The sequence below is a fragment of the Pteropus alecto genome, unplaced genomic scaffold (genome assembly GCF_000325575.1).
Source record: "Pteropus alecto unplaced genomic scaffold, ASM32557v1 scaffold25, whole genome shotgun sequence".
Lineage (NCBI taxonomy): Eukaryota > Metazoa > Chordata > Mammalia > Chiroptera > Pteropodidae > Pteropus > Pteropus alecto.
Genome location: NW_006441955.1, coordinates 30178861 through 30200141, shown reverse-complemented (window position 1 = coordinate 30200141; position 21281 = coordinate 30178861). Strand labels below are relative to the sequence as shown.

General features: G+C 39.5%; 1 protein-coding gene and 1 pseudogene across 2 annotated transcripts in view; one reads left to right on the top strand and one right to left on the bottom strand.

Moving 5' to 3' along the window:
- Positions 1-8186, top strand: part of DDAH1 (dimethylarginine dimethylaminohydrolase 1) — a 212884-nt gene extending 204698 nt beyond the window's left edge. For both annotated transcript variants that reach the window (XM_025051936.1, XM_006919372.3), the window contains exons 5-6: positions 3222-3365; positions 4969-8186. In XM_025051936.1, coding sequence (XP_024907704.1) covers positions 3222-3365; positions 4969-5085 — 261 coding nt within the window. In that variant the 3' untranslated portion in view covers positions 5086-8186. The remainder of the gene's footprint in view (positions 1-3221; positions 3366-4968) is intronic.
- A 449-nt stretch (positions 8187-8635) lies between these two features.
- On the bottom strand, positions 8636-8754 carry LOC112485837 (annotated as a pseudogene).
- Positions 8755-21281: the final 12527 nt, after the last annotated feature.

Below are 21281 nucleotides of genomic sequence, written 5' to 3'. Positions count from 1 at the left end.
TCAGGTCCTTAATCCATTTTGAGTTAATTTTGATGTGCAGTGATAGACAACAGTCTAGTTTCATTCTTTTGCAGGTGGCTTTCCAGTTTTCCCACACCATTTATTGAAGAAGCTTTCCTTTCTCTACTTTGTTCTGTTTTTTAAAATAATCTTCAAAATTGCCCTATGGGGAATAAGTAATGACATTGTCATCACGTTTTACAGCTGAGGAAATTGAGGCTCAGAGAGCTTAAGTGACTTGCTCAAGGTGACAGAGTTAGTGTGTGGCAGAGCAATTCTGATTCCAAACCTCATGCTTTGTTCACTACATTATGCCTGGACCTGTATTCAAGGAGTTAGCAATCCATTTGAAAAGAAAGAGAAACTTTGTAAAAACTCTCATATGAAAATGTTTCCTAATTTCGAAAAGTCTGGGAACATTTTAGCAATTCTCTCTAGGGGATCCAGGCAGAAAAGATGCTAAACCATTGGATTATGTATGAAAGAATATAGATTTTAGAAAGAAAACAGCTAAAGAAATCACCATAGGAAATTGATGGGTATAGTGTTATATGGTTTTAAGAATAAAGATTAAGCTCCAAAAAAAAGCTATTTTAAGAGTGAGGTTGAAGATTAAAGCTTGCCAGATTAGTAGATGAGCTTGCAAACTGGAAACTTGAACTTTGTCTGGTCATGCTGTTAGAAAATATTAGTGGCTTATTAAGAGCTTATTACTGTGCTTTATTGTGTATATTACCTTCATTTAACTTTTACAATAAGAATGAGAGACTATTATTATCTCAATTTTATAGGTGAGTAAACTAAGAATTCAAAAAAAAAAAAGTATAAAAACTGACTAGCTCGTAAAGGTTGGATCTGAGACTCAAACCGAAGTCTTACTCCAGAGTTGATGGTCTTAATATGTCCCCCTCAAGACAATAATAAATGGAAACCACTATTGGTGTGTTTTGAAAGCAGCCCAAAGGGAAGTCCACATAAGATGTAATTAAATAGCAATTCATAATAGAAAACTACTTGAGTCGGGATATTTTTCCTCTTATATAAGCCTCTTCCTATTATTTCTGATCATATCCATTTTAAAAAGAGGGCTAAATTGAAGAGGTTGCTAATTTGCTTAGGATAGTTAATCTTTAGAAGTGTCTTTAACGTATTTTTTTTAAACTTTTTTTGCCATCAAAATATTCTTCAATACCTTTTACTAAAACACAACTTCCCCTCTCTAATCTTATTTTTCTTCCCAAATCTACTTTTCAAGAAATTGTCATTTAAACATATACCAACATAAAAGGGAATTTAACTTCTTAATTGTCCACATATTCGAATAGATCTAAGGTTTCTCAGTCGGAGCTCTAAAGAAGAACCCACCCACAGCTGATCCACAATAAGGGCCCTATCCTTTCAGAGAACAATTTAAATTAAAAAGTGCAAGAGAGGTGCCCAGTCAAGTCCTGTAGCTACACCAAACTGTACCGTGTCATAATTGGATTACATATAAAAAAAAGAATGCCTAATACCACAGAGAATAAATAATAAATACCAAATGTTGATGGTAGTTTGTAAGTGAGAGAGAGCCGCTGCAGCTCTGGAGGCCAAGAAAGAGAGCAAAGTGAGATGATCAATAAAGAAGGTTTTGAGTTGCACAGATCTGGGTTTGAAATCATCTGTGTAACCTGTGAACCAGTGATTTGACCTTTTTCAGTTCAGTTTCTTCATTTATAAAAGAGGAATTTTGAGATTAGATAAAAGATAAAATATTTGGCATGATGCCCTGCTTGTTCTGATGGTCAGTCTCTTCCATTATACTGTGACCTCTTCAAAACCTGTATCTATATCCTGCTCACATTTGTGTCTCTCAGCCTTTGATGTAGTGCATAAGCTTCCCCATTCGTGATGCTTCCTTCTCTACAAAGGATATTCCATAATCAGTCTACTCCTGGCCTTTCTCGGCCCTTGACATATTCCACACTAGGAGAAGTGAATGGTTTACAGGATTGATGAATCAGGAAAAGCTTACCACATGCCACTCTCTACGTTCTCTTGGGAGCATTCAGTCTCTTCCACTCTTTCATACCATAAATCTTACTGTCCAGTGCCGCCACAACCAAGTGGGCAAGTCTTCCTAATTCTGGAGTCTAATAATATGAAGCATATTTTCACAAAAATAGCGAAGGGTAAAGGGACACCTGGCTGGAAAGGTAGATTAGAACCAGATTGTGGAAAAGAGCTTGCTATGCCTTCATTATATGACGTTTAGGCTGATTCCTTAAAACATATAGATGTTGATAAAGAATGGAAAGAATCTACATGCTAAACCCAAAATAATACTTGCTGTGTTTTTGATGTTTGTATAGTTTTGTTATGTGTGTGGTTTGGGGAGGCGATTATCTTTCGGGGCGGGGTGGGGGCGTGTTTTGATTGTGTTAAGGCGGAAGGATGGAGTATCGATATTTTAAATTTTGTGTTATTTTAAAAGTTATTTTATACTAAGGTACTAATAAATCCATTATTTGATTAACAGACCTGCTAAATCAGTTTTTATCTAGGTGTGGTCCAGAGCTCTGCCTCAGTATTACTTGGAGGGCTTTCAGAATACAATTTTCTATGCCTCACCTCAAATCTGCCAAACCAGAATCTGGTGGCAGGGGTGAAGCCCAGGTGGTTTTTTCACTCCTTGTTTAAGTGCATAACCTGCCAACAGACAGGTGAATTCAGTTTAAATGTTCATAGAAGAAATTGTGCGTGTGTGTGTGTGTGTGTGTCTGTGTGTGTGTAGTTATTCCTAAATCAGATTATTGACCATCTGATCATTGTTCTAGTCTTTTTTTCTAATAGATCGGGTCAGCCCTGCTTACTCAGCCAAGGATATGTCAAAACCCCAGATGGGCCTTTCAAATATGTGGCCATTTTGTGTCTTACTGTTAAGTCTTATGAACAAAAACTAGAAAAATTATAGACAGCTTTAAAACCTTTTTAAAATTAAAGACTACATGCTTTTAAAAGAACAACAACAACAAGAACCCTTGCAGTTCTTCCAAAGAATCACAGCTTCATCAGATTTTCTTCTTCTGGTTTTAAGTTACTAGGGGTAATAGACGGGAACTTCAACACAAAGGAAAGTTTTTAGGCATCGCTTACAAGCTCATAGTCCATCGCACTGCCTTCCTTTTATTTGAAAGTGTGGGGAGATGCTCTGCTTAAGCCTGCTGTGTTTCTCTTTTTAGATCATGCAACAGATGAGCGACCACCGCTACGACAAACTCACTGTGCCTGATGAGGTGGCTGCAAACTGTATCTATCTAAATATCCCTAGCAAAGGCCATGTCTTGCTGCACCGAACCCCAGAAGAGTATCCAGAAAGTGCAAAGGTAAAAATCATCCTTCTTGGCCACTGCACCTAGGTAGGCCTCACTGACAGTCTCCCTGTCTAGGGATTTTTTTTATGTTGGAATGACAAATAACAGGGGCTTCTTTTCCTCTATACTTATCAAATTATTAGGAAAGCAGAAAGGATAATATAATTTAGGGCACAAGAAAAATTTATTTAATTCCCTTTCCTCATTCATGTCATTGGTCACTAATGCATGCACCGAAATTGAGTTGATCGTGCCTGGTAGTCAGAGCTTTTCAAATAAGTACTTGTGTTCCAGCTCTGATTAAATGTTCTTCCCCACACTCAGATACTCATTAAGCATACAATTAGGTAGTCTACTGTATCATTGTTTTTGACAAATTTGAGCTGCCCCTCATCAGAGAATCATTCGTTTCTCAAGGCAGAGGTGTAGGAATGACCCAAAGAGGTGGGTGCTCATTGTCAGGGCTGCAAAAGGAAGGGGCTGCACATCCTAGGTAGCATAATAAGCATTAAAAACAAAAAACAAAAACAAACAAACAAACAAAAACTTTGTCAAAAGGTTAGAGCTGGAAGAAATAGAGTACACTTGGAATCTACCAACTGGTCCCTCTAAAGGTTTCTGCATTTGTAATCCAATCAGGGAATTGTCCCTAGATAGAGAATTCTTTCCTGGTCTAACAAAATCTTCCTTGTCATTAACTGCTTCTGAATTCAGCCCTGTGTCATCATCAGAAATGATAATATCCACATTTACTGAGGGCTTCCCCTGTGCCAGGCACTGTGCCAAGTACACTACTACATGCATTATATTATCAATTCCTTAAAACAGCCCTATGAGGGCACTATTATTATTCTAGTCTTTCGGAGAAATAATCCATGGTTCAGAAGTGATCTGATGTCACTTGACTGACATCACAGTGTAGGTAGCGAGTTGACAGAAGTAGATTTGGAACCTGACTCTGTCTAGCTCCAGCACTCTTAACCACTGCAGTGAATTTTAAGGAACAAAGTGCTTCCTAAAGGAGCATGATAGATTGTTTTTTAGGCAGTGTATTTTCAGGTAATTTTTTTTAATGTGCTTTGTTTGATTATTAGAGAAAAATCTGTGGACTGTTATTTCAAGTTTAGGCACACCCTTTCTATGGGTGTCAAAAGATGCTATAAAATTCATAACTGTAATTTAAAAGCAGTTTGAAATACTTTGTTTGAATTATATTTTGTCACATTTTTTCTAATGGTGTTGATAAAGAAAGAAACGTTAAAGTATAGTTGAGAGAGTTTTAAAGTGTGGAGAGAAAGTGACATTCAAATTGAAAACACAGCCACCACCTTTCCTGTATCACGTAATCCACAAACGACAACAGCAGAGTAGAAGCATGTCTAGTACCAACCACATTTCTGACACATCTCTGACTTTGAAGTTAAAGCACAGAGCTAGTGGTTAACCAACGCTCCGAGCTCTGTGGGCATGTGTGTGGTCTGGATTGCATGCACGGCTTGGGGTTAAATGGGTGAAAAGCCTAAATTCACAACCAAATTAATTCTCTACAACAGGCAGTAAGACAGAAGAAGAAACATAATTATTCTTCTCTCGCTCTCCTTGATTCTTACTATAGGTTTATGAAAAGCTGAAGGACCATATGCTGATCCCCGTGAGCCTGTCTGAACTGGAAAAGGTGGACGGGCAGCTCACCTGCTGCTCGATTTTAATTAACAAGAAGGTAGACTCCTGAGTGGCAGTCTCTCCTGCAGCCGGCAATACTGAACTCAAAAGGCCAACAACTGTCCCCTCTCCTGTCGTTTTCATTGACGATCTACTGTGCCACTGTGTGACTAACTTTGGTTTACAAAAGTTTAATTTTAATTTTAATTGCTTTGTTCTGCACCTTCCCTTCCCTCCCCTCACGGTGATAGCCCCTCACGGGTGATAGCTAAGCTGTGGATTGGCTAAATGAATTAAGCAACCTAGAAAATGTAGAGCTAATGAATTATTGAAATGTGATTAATGGTTGTAAGAAAACACTCATTTAGTGATTGTATTATCAGTGTGAAAATCATTTAGTTGCCAATATACGCTGAAGAATGTGTTCTTGATCAGTCAGATAAGCTGGGGTGGTTTTGTTTTTTGGGTTTTTTTTTTTTTTGTATATCATTTATCATCTTTGCTTCCTGTGAAATTCCCTGGTCCACGAATTTTCCTCCCTTCCCTCTTTTTGTCTTGCAACTCTGAAAACTTTTTTTCCAGTTACTTTCTTTGGCTTTTCTCACTTCTATCACAGTCACCTTGACCTTGGGTAAAATTAGGAGTTTTGCCTACCGGATACCTTCCTGCAGGTTCACCCTGTCTGCCACCTGTCTCCTCTGCCTCATGGCTACATCTTCTGCCACTGCCCCAACTCTACCCCAGAGGGGCAGACAGAGCCCTCAGCAGAACTGTGAACAAAATCAGAGCTGCTGTTTGGGGGAGAGTTCATCACACAGAAGCACATCCTGACAGGGTTTCCCCAGAGATCTAAATTCCAGAAGAAGTAGGGCATCACACCTAGGAAGATAAATTCAGCACCAGACGGTTGCTAGGGGATTGTAGATCAAGAAACTTGGAAATATCCATGGGTACAACATCTTAGAAAGTCTTTAAGTCACATTCCATGAATTTTTGCTTCATTACTATCCACGTATAGACCTTGGGGAAATTCTTATTTTTTCTTCAGCTCATTTCTATTTCCCTCCATTGTGACTCACCCTATTTCCAGCCTTCTACCCCCAGCAGTTATCCTGGCTTAGCAAAGTTATTTCCTTCAAAAGAGACATCACATCTAAAAATGATTATTGATGGTCCAGTGCGAGCCAAATAGAGCATGTTCAGGAAGTGATTGGCTTGATGCTTGAAACCAACTGCTGACAATGGACAATTACACTTTAAAATATCCATGAATATTTACTGTGGAATTCAATTAAAATTTCTTTTCTCTCTAGCCTTCAGATTGCAAAATCTTAAACTGACACGAATCTTTTACATAGAACAATGCCTCGGTGAAGGGAGAGATCATTGTCTTTTACTTAACCCTGAAAGAATCAGTCTTTTATTTTATTTTTTGATGGTAAATTACTTTACTTGTATTTTATTTTATTTTTATTTTATTTTTATCATGGCAACATTGGTAAACGAAATCCAGTAAGTTTTAGGTGTGCAATTAAGAATCAGTCTTTTAGCAGGCCAGGGAAATGGTACTTTCCAAGGAATGATGACTGATCCAGACACGTTATAGAACTTCCGAGTCATCTCCACCTTTCCTGTATTGCCTGTGGCTTGTTGTTTAAGAGTAAGAATCAGGGAGATTAAGAAATACTACTTCAAGATTTGCTCTGCTCACCTGTGTGTATGTAATCAGTCACCTTCATTCATTTCATCTCCCCCTTAGCAAATGGAAGTGATAAACCTCTGAGAAAACCGGGACACATTTAACCACTTTTTGTCTTTTTCACGTATTTGATGATTTTTTGCCAAAATGTGGAGGAATTTCTTCTCCTCCTTCTCCTCCTTATTGCTTAACTTTAAAATTCAGTTCACATGCAAATATCTAATTATATGCATCCTGTGAATAATCCTTATCTTAGTCAATGCCATATTTCCAACTGTCTTCTCATGGGTGAATAATATGTTTTTACGAAAGAAAAAATAAATGTTACCCACATGCCCAAGTTAAGAAAGAAAAATTGTCCTTAGCAGTTACGGTTGCCCTTTGGGGTTAAATATGGCCTTGTGGTGGCAAAAGTAGACATCCCCTGTGAGAGTTCAACATCTCAATGCAACCACAGGAAAACAAACCCAATCAGCTGGATTAGGCCTAATGTTAAAGTTAACTGGCATATAATTTTCAATGTCTTTACTCCTAGCATCCCAAATTAAAGAATGGTTTTCTATTATGTTTAGTCAATTGCAAATTATTAGATTTTTCTTTTGAACAATTTGTTTTACAGAAAGCTGTTTTTCACTTTTCCTTTCCTTCTTTCCTTCTCTTTGTCCCAAGAAATCACTTAGAATCTGTGTGCCTCTTCTACAGAATCTTATTCTGCATTGCTATGTCACCAACTAGGCTGGCTTCTTTGGACTCCCTATGTGATATGATAATGTGAAAATCTAAAAGATTTGCAGCGTAGTAGTATTACTTCCTTGGTATTCTCATCAGCATAATGTTATCTTTGAAGAGGAATGATAATCTGTTACATAGGTTCCCCTCTTGTCCATTGTGATTTATAAGACTAGATTAACTAACAAAAACTGCTTTTTGACATTATAAAGACATTAGTAATTGTACGTAAGTAAGTAAAAGTTGAATTACTTGATCAGTCAGTAAGATTCAATTTAATAAGGATGATATAGAGAAAGTACATTATTTAGCATTATCTCTTCAACTGTGTGATGGATTGCTATAGAAATCAATAAGCAGATCTCACTAATGTGTATTGATTGCTCTTTTAAGCTACTGTGAACAGATTTCTAAGGCCATCTCTTCATCTCAAAGGGGAGAAAATAGTCTGTAGATAAATACCGTGACTTATTTAGAGTTGCATGTTAGTCTTTGTAATTATTTACTCTTTAACATTCTACAGAACTCAGACATGACTTCCACACGGTGTTAGGTTTGTGCATTTTCTTGTACTGACCATCTCGTTTCAGCCAATGTATGGTTATCCACATTGTGTGCCAAAACCAGTAATGCCTTTCACAGCCCTGTAGTCCAGAGAAGTTCTGCACTGATTTTAGTCTCTTGCTGTCCTGATCCTACAAGTATACCAATCACGACAGAATAAAGTGTGAGTTGTACTGTGATCAACAGTGTATGTCTCTTTTTTTAAAAAAAGAAACAAATTGCTGTGGCAAATGAAGTCATAATTTCTTTGCTCTCAGAGATGGGAAGTTTTCTCTCTTCTCCTATAAGCTATGGAATTGTGACTATAAATCAACTGCCATGAGTAGCTTGGATTAAAATGATAATTGAAGAGATACTTTATTTCAGGCACCTAAAAAGTGTGCGTGCTCTCCACGCTGCATCGGAAGATTGTGCTTTCACGCGCACTCCTCCCTAAAAGGTTTCCCTTGCTCCCTTTTACTCCTATCTGGTCAGTACAGTGCACAGAGGCAATCGAACAAATTTTCTCTTCACTCATACAAGAGTTTGGGTTTTTGCTTTTGTTTGTTAGACAGTAAGCATATTTTAGGAAATTTGAAGATTTCTTTAATGAGGCTTTTTTATTTTTTATTTTTATTTATTTTTTTAACACCTACAGCACCTGGTATTCCTAGGTGGTCTCCCATCCAAGTACTAACCAGACCCGACCCTGCTTAGCTTCCGAAATCAGATGAGATCAGGCATGTTCAGAGTGGCATGGCCTTAGACGAGGCTTTTTTATTTTCAACAATTTTCTGTCTAAAGTAGCTTCATTTTCTTTTTCTGATTGTAAAATTAACTGCTCACTGTAAAAGTAAAATTTGAAAAACACAAAAGAAACTATAAAAACAAAAGTAAAGAAAAAAAATTATCCCAAGTTTTATCACCTAGAGATAGTTGCTGTTAACATTTTGGAAAATATCTACACATCTCTGAATAGATGTAAATATAAAATAATTTTACATAATCATGCCATTCTATAGCCTGCTTCCTTCACTTAGCAATATATTAGAGCATCTCTCCATGACAATAAATATAGATCTATATGATCAATTTTAACAATTTCCATGATACTGTTGCTGAAGTAGCTCTTTCTAATTTATATGGAGTGTTACATTACAGATGTTCAGTATCTGAGCTAGTAGCCGAGGGGTCTTCGAGCTATCAAAAATGCATTGCTTCTAAGGTTTCACTCACACCCAGAGTTAGTTCAATCTAGTGTCTTCTTATTATAACTGAATGGTATGAGCAAATGCTCACCAGAAGCACAGATCGGTACTAAAAATCCTTGCAGAGGTCATTGATTCAATCACACCGTCTCAGCTGGTGTTGCATTGATTAGATCTGCCTTATTCAGGTTGTCATTGATCTGGGCAATGAAGCTAAAAAATGCCATCGGCCACCCCTGCACACATTCTGTGGCCACCTAAGTGCCGGAGTGCTCCTCAAAGCGGAGAAGGGAGACACACTTTAAAGAAAGAGTTGGCAGGGGTTCCTTGACTTCCCAGCCTTCCAGAAGGATGGAGGAAGATAAGAATGAGAAAAATCCTCTCTTATGATGAATTGCAGATTCTGGAAATGGGAATTTTGCTGACTGAAGAATGCTAGCCAACAATAGTTTTGGATACGTGAGCACATGTTTAACATACCCACTTTCTGCCAGTCGCTGGGTACAGCTCCTGTCTTTCAAGAGCTGACAGTCTAAGACGGGCATGTACACAAATGATTATGACACAGCAGAAAGTTATGAGCACATGTTTAACATACCCACTTTCTGCCAGTCTCTGGGTACAGCTCCTGTCTTTCAAGAGCTGGCAGTCTAAGACGGCCAGAAAAGGAAGACTACACATGTACACAAATGATTATGACACAGCAGAAAGTTTAGTAAGAACTAAAAAGAACAGCGCTGTGGTGGTTCCTAAGCAGGATATACCAGACAGAGGAGTTGGGTTTGATCTGAGCTGAAAGGACAGCTCTGGCTTCAACAGGCCAAGACGGGAGTGCAGGCATTCAAGGCTGAGGAAACAGCATGAGCAAAGGCATGGAGGTAAGAGAGCATGGTGTGCTCTTCAGAAGCACCTACTTTGTGCCAACTAACTCTGCTGGGCCCTGGGGATACGACAGTGACAGTCCCTACTTTCCTGGAATTTACATCTGAATAAGAAGACAGTTATGAAACAAGTTACTGCAAGTGTGATGAACATTATGAAAGAATGAGGTGCCCAGGGCAGATGGTAGGGGCAAGCAAGTGGATTCGTTTGGCAAAAACATAGGAAAACATAAGAACATAGTGAAGTTATGTAGGTTGGAATGTCAAGGGCCTTGACTGTTAAAGTAGACTGAATTTGGCAGTCTGTGAGGATCCCCTGAAGACTTTTGTTTGGGTCAGAGAGCTTGGCACAGCAATATTGTATTGGATAAATGAAGACTGAAACTGGCATTAAGTTTAATTTCTCCAAGTTTAATGTGTCATTTAAAAATCTCTTCTCATCACCAAAATGGAAACTGAAAGCTGTGCAATTAACTCTCTTTATGTTTTCTCTCCCGAAAAATAGATTAATAACACCTTCCCCCTCTCCAAAGGGACATTTTCAATGTGAACAAGATAAAAGGACCGAAAGGTTCTTTGGAAGAAAGATATAATGTAAATATCATTATCATCATCATTATCCTCATTAACTCCTATCACATCAAGTCTGGATCCCATCAAAGTGTCATCTTCTATTTGAAACATCAATCACCTACTCCAGAAATAACTCAAGATTTTCATCATTGATGCCACTAAGCTGGCCTGACAGCTTCCATGGAGAATTCACAGGTTTCCTTGGTAGCCAGCACGGCTGCTCCAAAGACACACTTCCATTAGGGAACTGTTGGCAAATTGGAATGTTTCCCACCTCCCTTCAAACACTCGTTTTTAACTCAGTGAAAGCTGGGCCACTTACAGCATGAGATAATGGGTATCAGGCTTTTAGGAGAACGTGTAAGTACCAAACATATTACCGTAACTATAAATAAATAAAAGATTCAAATCAGTATACCAGCTAACCATTTGGTAAAATATAGTCTGGGCTGGCTTGTAACATGATGGATCCCTAGGTTTTGGGAAGATCCCTCTATTTATAAACAGAAGGCTTAGTCATTTGACTATGAATACAAAGAGCAAGCTTGAGTGAATCAACACAGACCTAAGAAGGTAGTTTGCTTTTTCATAAGCTTAAACCTTTCAAAACTGATTTTTTTAAAAGTTCTTACGCATGGACAAGGAAATTAATTGATTTGCTCAGACTTTGGGATACCATGTCCATCCTTGGACCGGGATGCCAAGGGTTATGTGCTGAAATTTCCCACTATTCTGCAACAGCACAAAGACTCTGCATATTTCACAGTAATGCAGGGGAAGTTCAGGAACTGAACAAGTCCTGAGTCTGAGTGGCATTTGAGCCATGTAGAAATATTAGCTCTTCTACCTCCAGAAGAAGCTTGTGGAATGAACAGATTCATGAATCCAACAGAGGCTTGAAATTCCAGGGTAGGATATGAACAAAGTCACTTATTTTGTTTACTGGGACCCAGATGAGCATATGAAGTCCCCTAGAGATAGTGCTACAACAGCAACATGGGGCTTTCTTTCTTTCTGGGCTTGACGGTCATTGAGGGAGATGGGCAGAACACTGTTACCATGGTGAGATGGTAACAAGGAATCTGTCTGATAGGAAACAGGATTCACCCCTACTTGAATCAAATAAAGAGATTTCATGAAGGTCTGTTTCAAAGGTATGGGTGTTAAGGGAACAGACAAGAGATGGTGAGACACCCAGAAAACAGCTGTCAGCAGTACTCCTAGGCCCAACAGGACAAGGACAGGAAATCATACCACTGGATCTGACACAGAGTAGGGACCACTGCTCTAGCTAGAGATCAGGTTCCAGAGCAGGGAAGCAGTGCCTCAGCCTCTCTTCTCACTCTCTGATCTTCTAGTGCTCCCCACTGACTGAACAAAACTACAAGCTGGCTAGTGACGGGGCCCACGAGATGACCCCAGCTAGGGTCAGCCTCATAGGTCCCAGGGCTGGTAGAGAAGGGCAGAGGAAGGATCTTGAGAGGATAGACGCTAATCGGCACAACGCCAGCATGAACATGAGCTCGTAGCCCGTCAGAGTGGCCATCGCCGGCTCTATCTCTCAATGTTGGCATTTAAGTCATATTTCTTGCACATGCCAGTTATGTGGTCTTATTCTCTCTCTCAATATCAGAAAATGATTGGAGAGAATCAACAGCAGAACATTAGTCTGCACAACCTGAGGGTGAAAAGAATGTCACATTCCAGACCCATGAGTCCTGGACCTCTTTAGTAAGCACTGTGTTAATGCTAAAATTAGAGCAGTCTCTTCGGCACCTGGTGTCCAAAAACAGCTAGTTGCCTTTCTACAGCTATGCCCATGACCTGCTGGTTACACAAGGTTGTTTAGGACTCCAAAGAACCTGTTTTCTCTGTTTCCTCTTTTGTTTGTACATACAGCAGACCTTGCTAAGTACAAGCTGCTTTGGTTTTACTTAGTTATGTTGCTCCTGGGAATAATAGTCTATTTAATAACAGTGAGTTCCTCGTTCCTGGGGGTATTCAAGTAGAGACCTAAGGATTAGAGGAGCTGTAGAGAGAGATAGATAACATCTAATGTCCTTTATCACCCTGGAATTCTATTATCCCAGGCAACTTTCCTTTGCCCTCTGCCACCCTCAGTCTCCCAAAGGTATAAACATTGTTCTAATCTATTCATTAACAATAATAAAGTTTCCATGTCCAGCATGACAGCATGAGATTTGTGAACTAGTTCCCCAATATAACTGATGAAGATTATTATTTTAAAAACAAACATTTAAAGTCTCTGGAAGTTGATTATCAAAACTGAAAACTTTTATGCTTCAAAGGAATTATCCAAAAACTTAATAGACAACCCACCAAATGGGAGAAATTATTAGCAAATCATATACCCATAAGATATTATATCTTGAATACATAAAGAACTCTTACAAGTCAATAATAAAAAAGACAAGCCAACTTTAAAACGGGCAAAGAATCCAAAGAGACAGCTCTCCATATATCCAAAGAAGATATTTAAATGGCCAATAAACACACGAAAAGATGTTTGTTCTCATTAGTCGTCAGGGATGTGCAAATCAAAAGCACAATGAGATACCACTTTACAACCATCAGAATGGCTAAAATCAAAAAATCAGATAATAACAAGCATTGGCAACAATGTAGAGAAATCAGAACCCTCATACACCACTGATGGAAATGTAAACTACAGCCACTTTGGAAAATAATCTGACTTCAGACACTTAACACTGAATCACCATATGATCTAGCAATTCTACTCTTAAGTATATACACAAAAGAAATAAAAGCATGATTCCACACACCCACACACACACACACACACACACACACGAAACTTGTACATTAGTATTTACAGCAACATTATTCAAAGTAAACAAAGGTGGAAACAACCTAAATGTATACAAACTAATGAATGTGTTACCTCTATACAATGGAATATTATTCACCAATAAAAAAGAATGAAGTACTGACACATGATTGAAACTTGAAAACAAACATGTTAAGTGAAAGAAGCCAGTCAAAAAATACCATATATTATATGAATCCAGTTATATGAAATGTCCAAAGTACGCAAATCTATAGAGGCAGAAAGTGAATTAGTGATTGCTCAGGGCTGGGAGTTGGGGGGAGAAGGGAATAAGGAGAAGAGAGAGGGAGTGATAGCTAAGGAATAGGGGGTTTCTTTTCAATGTAATGAAAATATTCTAAAATCAATTTTGCTGATTGTCGCGTATACCCATGAATATGCTTAAAACTATTGAATTGTATACTTTAACTGGTGAGTTGTTTGCTATGTGAATTATATCTCAACAAAGCTATTTTTCTTAATGACAGTAATAATGCTTTGTTCTCTTCACATCTCAGGGAGTGGTTGGGAACATCGAATGAGAGTTTATATAAAAGTACTTGGTACTCTATGCGGTGCTGTACAGATGTAGTCTATTATATTCCTGAATGGGATTCATCAGCTTTTCACCAGCACCTGTCAGTACAAAACTCAGAAGCAGCCATTCCTAAAACTGGTTTAGCCCCCAATTAGATTTCCTTTTCCTTAGTGGTTAAAACTCATTGAGCCCAACTATTCAAAAAGTGTTTCATAATAATTGCTTACAGAATGCTTCTTGCCATCACGGCCTTTTTAAAAGAGGGAATAATGTTCATTTTTATACATTTTTCTAAAACAACTCAAGTGCACATAATTACCACACATACCAAGTTCCTCATTATGTCAACTCTGGAGTCCACATGGCCTGTATATTAATTTGCTAACTAGTAATCTTTTCTTTCCTCTCAAGTTCCCAAATCTTGCATTATATTTTGGCCATCACTTTGCTCCTGTGAACAGCAGCCTGAATAAGCAAAAGCAGATGAGAATAAAATTTGCTCAAAATGACAAAGTTGAGAGTAATATAAAAAGAAGCTGATTCTCTGCCAGTCAAGCCTATGAATGCAGCACTAACACAGCATGTTTGTACAGAAGGAGGGAGAAATCAAGTTACCCTCTCTGGTGCCATTTTCTTTGCTTGGCCCGACGAGGCCAACCCCTCTGTCTAAATAACCCTTCCTTTTACATACAATTGTACAGATTTAAACCCCAGCTGATGTCAGCTTGGTCACTTTTAAAAATGTTATAAATAGAATTTAGTGATAATAGCTTTTTTTTTTTTTTTTTTTTATAGCTCTATGTGACTGGCATGATGCCCGGAGGTGTTATGTGCCTCTTTCCTTTAACTCTCACAAGTGCCCTATGAAGCAAATGACAAAGCTGAAGCCCAGAGAGACTCAGTCACTGTACAAAATCACACAGCTAGTAGGTATGGCCCTGGGGCTCAAACCCCGATTCTGTTCCGCATGCCTTCTAAGCTGCACATCAAAACAGGTGCCCTATTAAAATTTCAAAATTATTACACGCCAAGGCATTTTCAGATTGTATAGTTTCCCTACCACTGCTTTTCTATTTTCATGCAGATCTGGGAGTATGTGTTTCTCCTCTTTCCCGGAGGCATCCTTAGGTTGAACCCCCAAAACAAAGGAAATCTGGACATGCTTGTTAGCTGACTGCAGTTTTTACCCCCCAAAAATGTGGAGTAAGAGCGCCCTCAAGTGATCATTTACATTTTTTCATGAGGCCTTTTGGCAGGGAGAAGTGGGAATAAGTTGCTGTGGCTACTGACTTGGTGGCCTTGGTAGCGCATGTGACCCCTGGGTAAACAGAGCCGTCCTATGACCTGCTTGTGGACCTGGCCTGGGCAGATTCTGTGTCCTGGCCTCTCCCGCCTTCGCTGAAACCAGAAATGGAGTCAAAGTCCCTTCGGGGGTATTTAAAATCTGTACACACCGTAATCTGGGAGAGTCTAGAGGCTTCATAGCCAGGAAACTACCCCCTTACCACCCACTCCTTGACTCATGTCTGTATTTTCTCCCATGAAGCATCAGCTTTTTAGCTAAGGATTTGTTCCTTTAGGATTTGTTCCTTGTTGGAAAAAAATAAAAAATCACCAACCCTGGGGTAAGTGTGGGGATGACAACACTTTAATTCTTATTAATTATTCACATCTTCATATGAAATACTTCCACCTGGCCCTAACCTGTGATTTAAAGGAAAGGCAAGAATCTAATAATAATGTAAGCCAGGAGTAGCTGGGGAAGGCAAGAAACAGAGAAAGGAAGAGGAATCAAAGAGAGGAGAGAAAAGAGAGAAAAAGGGAAAGGGCAGGGGAGGGGACGAGAAGAGAAGAAAGGGGAGAGGAGTGGGGAGAGAGCAGAAGAAGGGATGGCAGAAGGGGGCTAGCCCAGACCGTTATGCAATCTGACTCAGTCCTCATTGCCCTACACTTCAAAAGCATGAAGAACCTGCAAAGGCACTTTTGCTCAATGCACCAGACATTTCAAGGGCTCCCACTGGGTTCTCATGATTGCTTGGTGTATAGTCTGGGTTCACAATTATGGAGGCTGAGAAGTCTGAGATGTGCAGTTGGCAAGCTGGAGACTCAAGAAAGCCGATGGTATGAATTTCAGTCTGAGTTCAAGTCTGAAGGCAGGAAAAGACCAATGTCTCAGCTCAAAGGCAGTGAGGCAGAGAGAAAGAATTCTTTCCTACTCAGCCTTACATTTTCTACTGGCCCTCCCACACTGGGGAGAGCAATCTGCTTAACTCAGTCTACCTATTTTAATGTTAATCTCATCTAGAAACATTCTCACTGACACACTCAGAAATAATGTGCAACCAAATATCTGGGCACCATGTGGCCCAGTCAAGTTGACACACAAAATTAACCATCATACTTGTCAGTACACTGCTTTTTGGTTTTTCCTGCTCAGGTTATTCTCACCCTACATAGTAGAGGCTGAGGGTAGAAAAAGCCTTTCCTAACATCATACCCCCAGGATCTAACATAGCAAGTGCTCAGGATGTTCAAAAAGTACAAAAACTGGTAAATGAAGAAACTCACAGGTTTGGGCCCATATAAAGAAAATATAGTACTTGCCTCACTATACACCTGTGTTCTCTATGGAACACAGTGAGCTCTGAGTCAGAGGCTGTGCAGGTTATCACATTCTAGGAGGTTATCACATTCTAGGAGCTTAGTATGGTGTTTGACACATAGTAGATTCTCAATAAATATTTGGCGACTTAAGAATGAATGGATCAATGAGTGAGAGGCTAGAGTCAGCCATCTATCTCCCTAGGGCAGAGTTAGCTTTGCTTTTCACTTAGAGCTAATCAAAAACCACTTTTACCTCTGGTCAGAATCTGACACAGGCTTTTAAAAACCAATATCTTTGACATTCTCTTCAGATTTAAGAAATCTTTGTTTGTAAAATCCCAGCTTGCCTGTTGTCACCACAGTTAACCAGAAACTGTTAAACCCTTTATGACCCTTTTGGGGGCTAGCCAGGAAGGCTGTACAATTAGTGCTATCAGTGGAGATCTTATAACAGCACCTGGAGCTTTTCTTAGGAAGAATGAAACTTAAATGGAGATTCTCACAGCATGCTGAACTGACAGGAGATTTGCCTAATGCTGTGACACAGGTTTCTAGAACAATTTGGAGAACAGTGAAGAGACCCAGTCCAAGTTCATCTTATTATGTGTTAGAAATCTCTCTGCTTTTTAGGAAATGCATGAGAGAGAAATCTACATTTTGAGTTTCTGTGTCTCAGTTTTACTTGTGAGAAACGGTGACAGTGGCCCCAAGACAGAGTCACAGAAACATGAGCACATCAACCCCCAACTCCTCAGGCAGGAGTCCAGGCTGAGGGAAAACCAAACCTCCAGTTAGTCACATCTGCCAGCTCCCAGAGGTGATACAGGTAGTAGTGAAGACATGGGCTCTAGAATCAGGACCGCTCTCATATCCTGGCTCCATCATATACTAGCTTGGGCCATTACAATGGTGACACCAAAAGGTAGCCTGGAGGGGTTTTAGCCACCCATGATCTCTAGCAGACCTCAAGGTATTCCAAACGATAATCATCATCATTGTAATAAACGATTAAAATAGTTTCTATCTTATGTAAGTATGAATATAACTATACTAGAAAATGTTGGTGCTATTGTTATGCACAAGCTGAGTTAACATGATGTGCTTTTTATGCAAACATAGCTTTGAGACAAGTCCTCTAACAGTATCCCCAACACCCCCAAACCAGAACGGAATCCCAAACCCCTTCATTATGTAAATTCTGGAGCCAACACTGGCAAAAATACTTGCCTTCTGTAAGCCACAGTTTCGTCCTCTGTTAAAACAATAAAAGCTAATATAGTTAATGAATACTTCCTATTTTCTAGGCACTGAACTAGTTGCTTTTATATGAATTATCTTATTTAATCCTTACAACAATATAAAGTCAGTCCTTACCACTCTGTGCCTCACTTGATCTCAAGTTGTAAGACAGAGATAATAATGCCTACCCCTTGGAGTTGGAGTAGAGGTTAAAAGAGATGATGCATGTAAAGTGCCTGGCACTGGTGGTGCCCAATAAATGGTAGTTATAGTGATGCTAGAGAGGCTGAAGAGGAGGCGAAGGAGGAATAAGATGATGCAATCATGACTTTTGTGGACAGAGTCTCTAGCTGATACTTGGACCCTTCCTCAAGTGCGCATTCTCAGCTGTTTCTCTCCTGATCATAAGCCTTGAAATGTCTCAGCAATGTCTTCATACATGTTTTATTTCTATAAGCTTATTTATAGAGGGGGCCTGCAACATTTGTAGAATAAGTGAATCTGGCTTTGGGTGGCTCCAGCCTTTGCTGTCAACATCTTGTTTCTCTCTTGGTGACCACCTCTCGCATCAGAAGCCACTCTCCATGCCCAGCCCAAGTAAGCTCCTAACAAGAACTCAGAGAAAGAGATAAAAGAATCAGTCTGGAGTTGGCCAGGCACAGGAGTCCAGAGAGAGCCACAGGGTTAGGAAACATGGGAATGAAACTTGAAGGCCAATAATGTAAGGATGCAAAAACAATCTGAGCAATGGGAAAAAGGACTAAAAGAGTGTGTGATAGAGACTGGTAATTGTCCAGCTGTATCCAGTATCCCCTTCTTCTTTTTAGTAAGAGGCTCTGGAAATTTTACCCAGCATGTGGCCACTCAGCTGGAGACATTTCCCAGCCTCTTTCCATTATAGCCATGAGAGTAAGTTCTGGTCAACAGGATGTAAAAATTATATGAACAATTTATAGGTCATATGTCCTCTTTGTTTGCTACCTTCCTATGGATTGAAACCCGGACTTGGTCTTGGTGAGGCAAGTTCAGCCATGAATACAAAGGCAAAGCATTGGGGTTGGCGAAGCATCAAGATAGAGGAACCTGGCTTCCTAGATGACCTTACCCTGGACCACTCACTTATCTCTGGATTTTTCCTTGAGAGTTGTAAATTTCTACCTTAACTGTTTGGTCCTCTGGTTAAAGCAACATAGCCTGTACATATTTGTCAATTGTTTATAATGAGCCCAATATCCAGGTCCAAGAATGGGATTACTCTAGCCAGAATCCTAGCCAGCAGACCACCAAATCCAATGAAACCTTGATTGCTAGACCTTTTCTGAGGGGTCAGAGAACCAGTCTTCAGGGTTTCAAAGGAAAGAACATGGGTTTCTGGGTGAAAATTGCTGGGACACAAAAGGAAATAAACTGCTCCCATCAGAGAGAGCAGAGAGGGCCCCTCCCCAGATACCTGGAACCAAGTTCAAACTGATGCAGACGTGTTTCCCAAAGATCATAGAGCAGCGATAATCTGTAGAATAGCTCATTCCTGGGGAAAAGCAATGCCTAGCTTTGCAGTCCCAGTTCTTGGCCTGACACACCAAAGGAGCTCAATAAATATTGATGTGAATATTGATTGAATGAGCAATGAAGTGTATAAGTTTTGAGCTCTTCAAAACAGGAATTTTGGCAATGAAGACCAAGAGTTGGGCACCCAAAGTGGAAAGGCAAGAGTTGGCTTTGCCTGGCCAGTTTCTTCATGGGATGTCACTCTGAAAATTAAGAGACTACAAAAGCTCTTTGAATAACAATCTTCTCTTTGGGCACCCCTGGGCCACTTCTCAAACTTTAGGAAACAAGAAGTTGAAGAATTTCAAAAAAAACCTTTGGCTTTGGGAAAACTGATTTGGGGAGACTGACACTGGGCCATCGAGATCTGAACTGAAAAAGTTGCTAAGGAAATGACACTAAATGGAACTGCCTTCTTTCATCATTCAACTCCTTCATTCAACATGATTTCACTGAGGATCTACTAGATGCCAGCAGTCAACCAACTGCTGGTGTTATAGAGAAGATTACAGATTATAACACTGTCCCTGTCCTCAATGAGTTTATGTACTGTACCCATGCCCTTCTCATGATCACAATTCCTGCCACTCCCAGACTCCACTTCAAAGAGCAGACTAGGAAGAACATCCTCCGTGCTTAGGAGAGATTTGAGGGGTCAGAGAATCAGCAATACTACCATCCATAGTTCAGTATGCATAGTTCATTATGAAGAATGGAAATGTCAGAATTGTCCTTATCTAAAAGACGGCACTGCTCTTTGGATCTCCATTCCCCTCCCTCCCTTCAGCTGAAAGACTGGCAGGGCTGCCATTAATACAAGGTAATGCAATTCAGAGTCCAGCCCATCAGAAACTCCTGCATATGTCACTGGCTGGAAATCAGATTGCAAGGCTTTTCTTGTCAGAGCTTGGACATGGGCACTCACGCCGCCCACTGCCATTTGAAGTGTGATGGTTATCCTCTCTCAAAGCCTCCTTGACCTTGACCAGATTGAAAGTGGGAACAGCCTGGTTCACTTGAAAGAGGGAAGACCTCAGGGTACCACCCAAAGCCTGGGAGATGAGGAGGAGGAGTGGTAGAATTGGCAGGGGTGGAAAGCAGAACACATAGGAAACTAAGAAAATTGGGTATGAAAGTTTTTTTCATCAAAAAGCCTACGTGTGTGCCAATGAATGATGGTGGTGACCAGCAGCAGGATGTGGGACAGTACACACTATCAGGAGAAAGTGATTATTATCTATGCTTCCCATGTATCAGAAGCCAGCAAAGAAGAAAGACAAACTAAAACTCTGGCTGAGTTGTTTAAACAAAATACTGAATTACTTCAACCTGGAGGAATGGCTGACCATTTATGGATGATTTCATAGTTGCAGAAACCAACATGCATATTAAACTTTTTATTTTGAATCAGTTTTAGACTTGCAGAAATCTGGCAAAAAAATAGTACAAAAAATTATCTTATATCCCTTAACCCAATCCCCTAATGTTAACATCTTACATGATCACGGTATAATTATCAAGAATGAGAAATTAACATCGGTACAATATTATTAACTAAACAACAGACTTGATTTGAATTTCACCATGTTTTTTCCATTAGTGTTCTTTTTCTGTTCCAGGATTCTATCCAGAATCCCACATTGCATTTAGTTGTCGTGTCTTTTTATCTCCTGCAGTCTGTAAATATCTCAATCTTTTATGAACTTGATACTTTCGAAAAGTCCTGGTCAATTGTTTTGTAAAATCTGGATTTGTTCTGTTTCTGGAATCATGTTATGCATTTTTAATACTTTGTTCTTCTCATCATATCAAAGGATTCATAAGGTTGACATGTCTTACTAATAGAGATGTTTTTA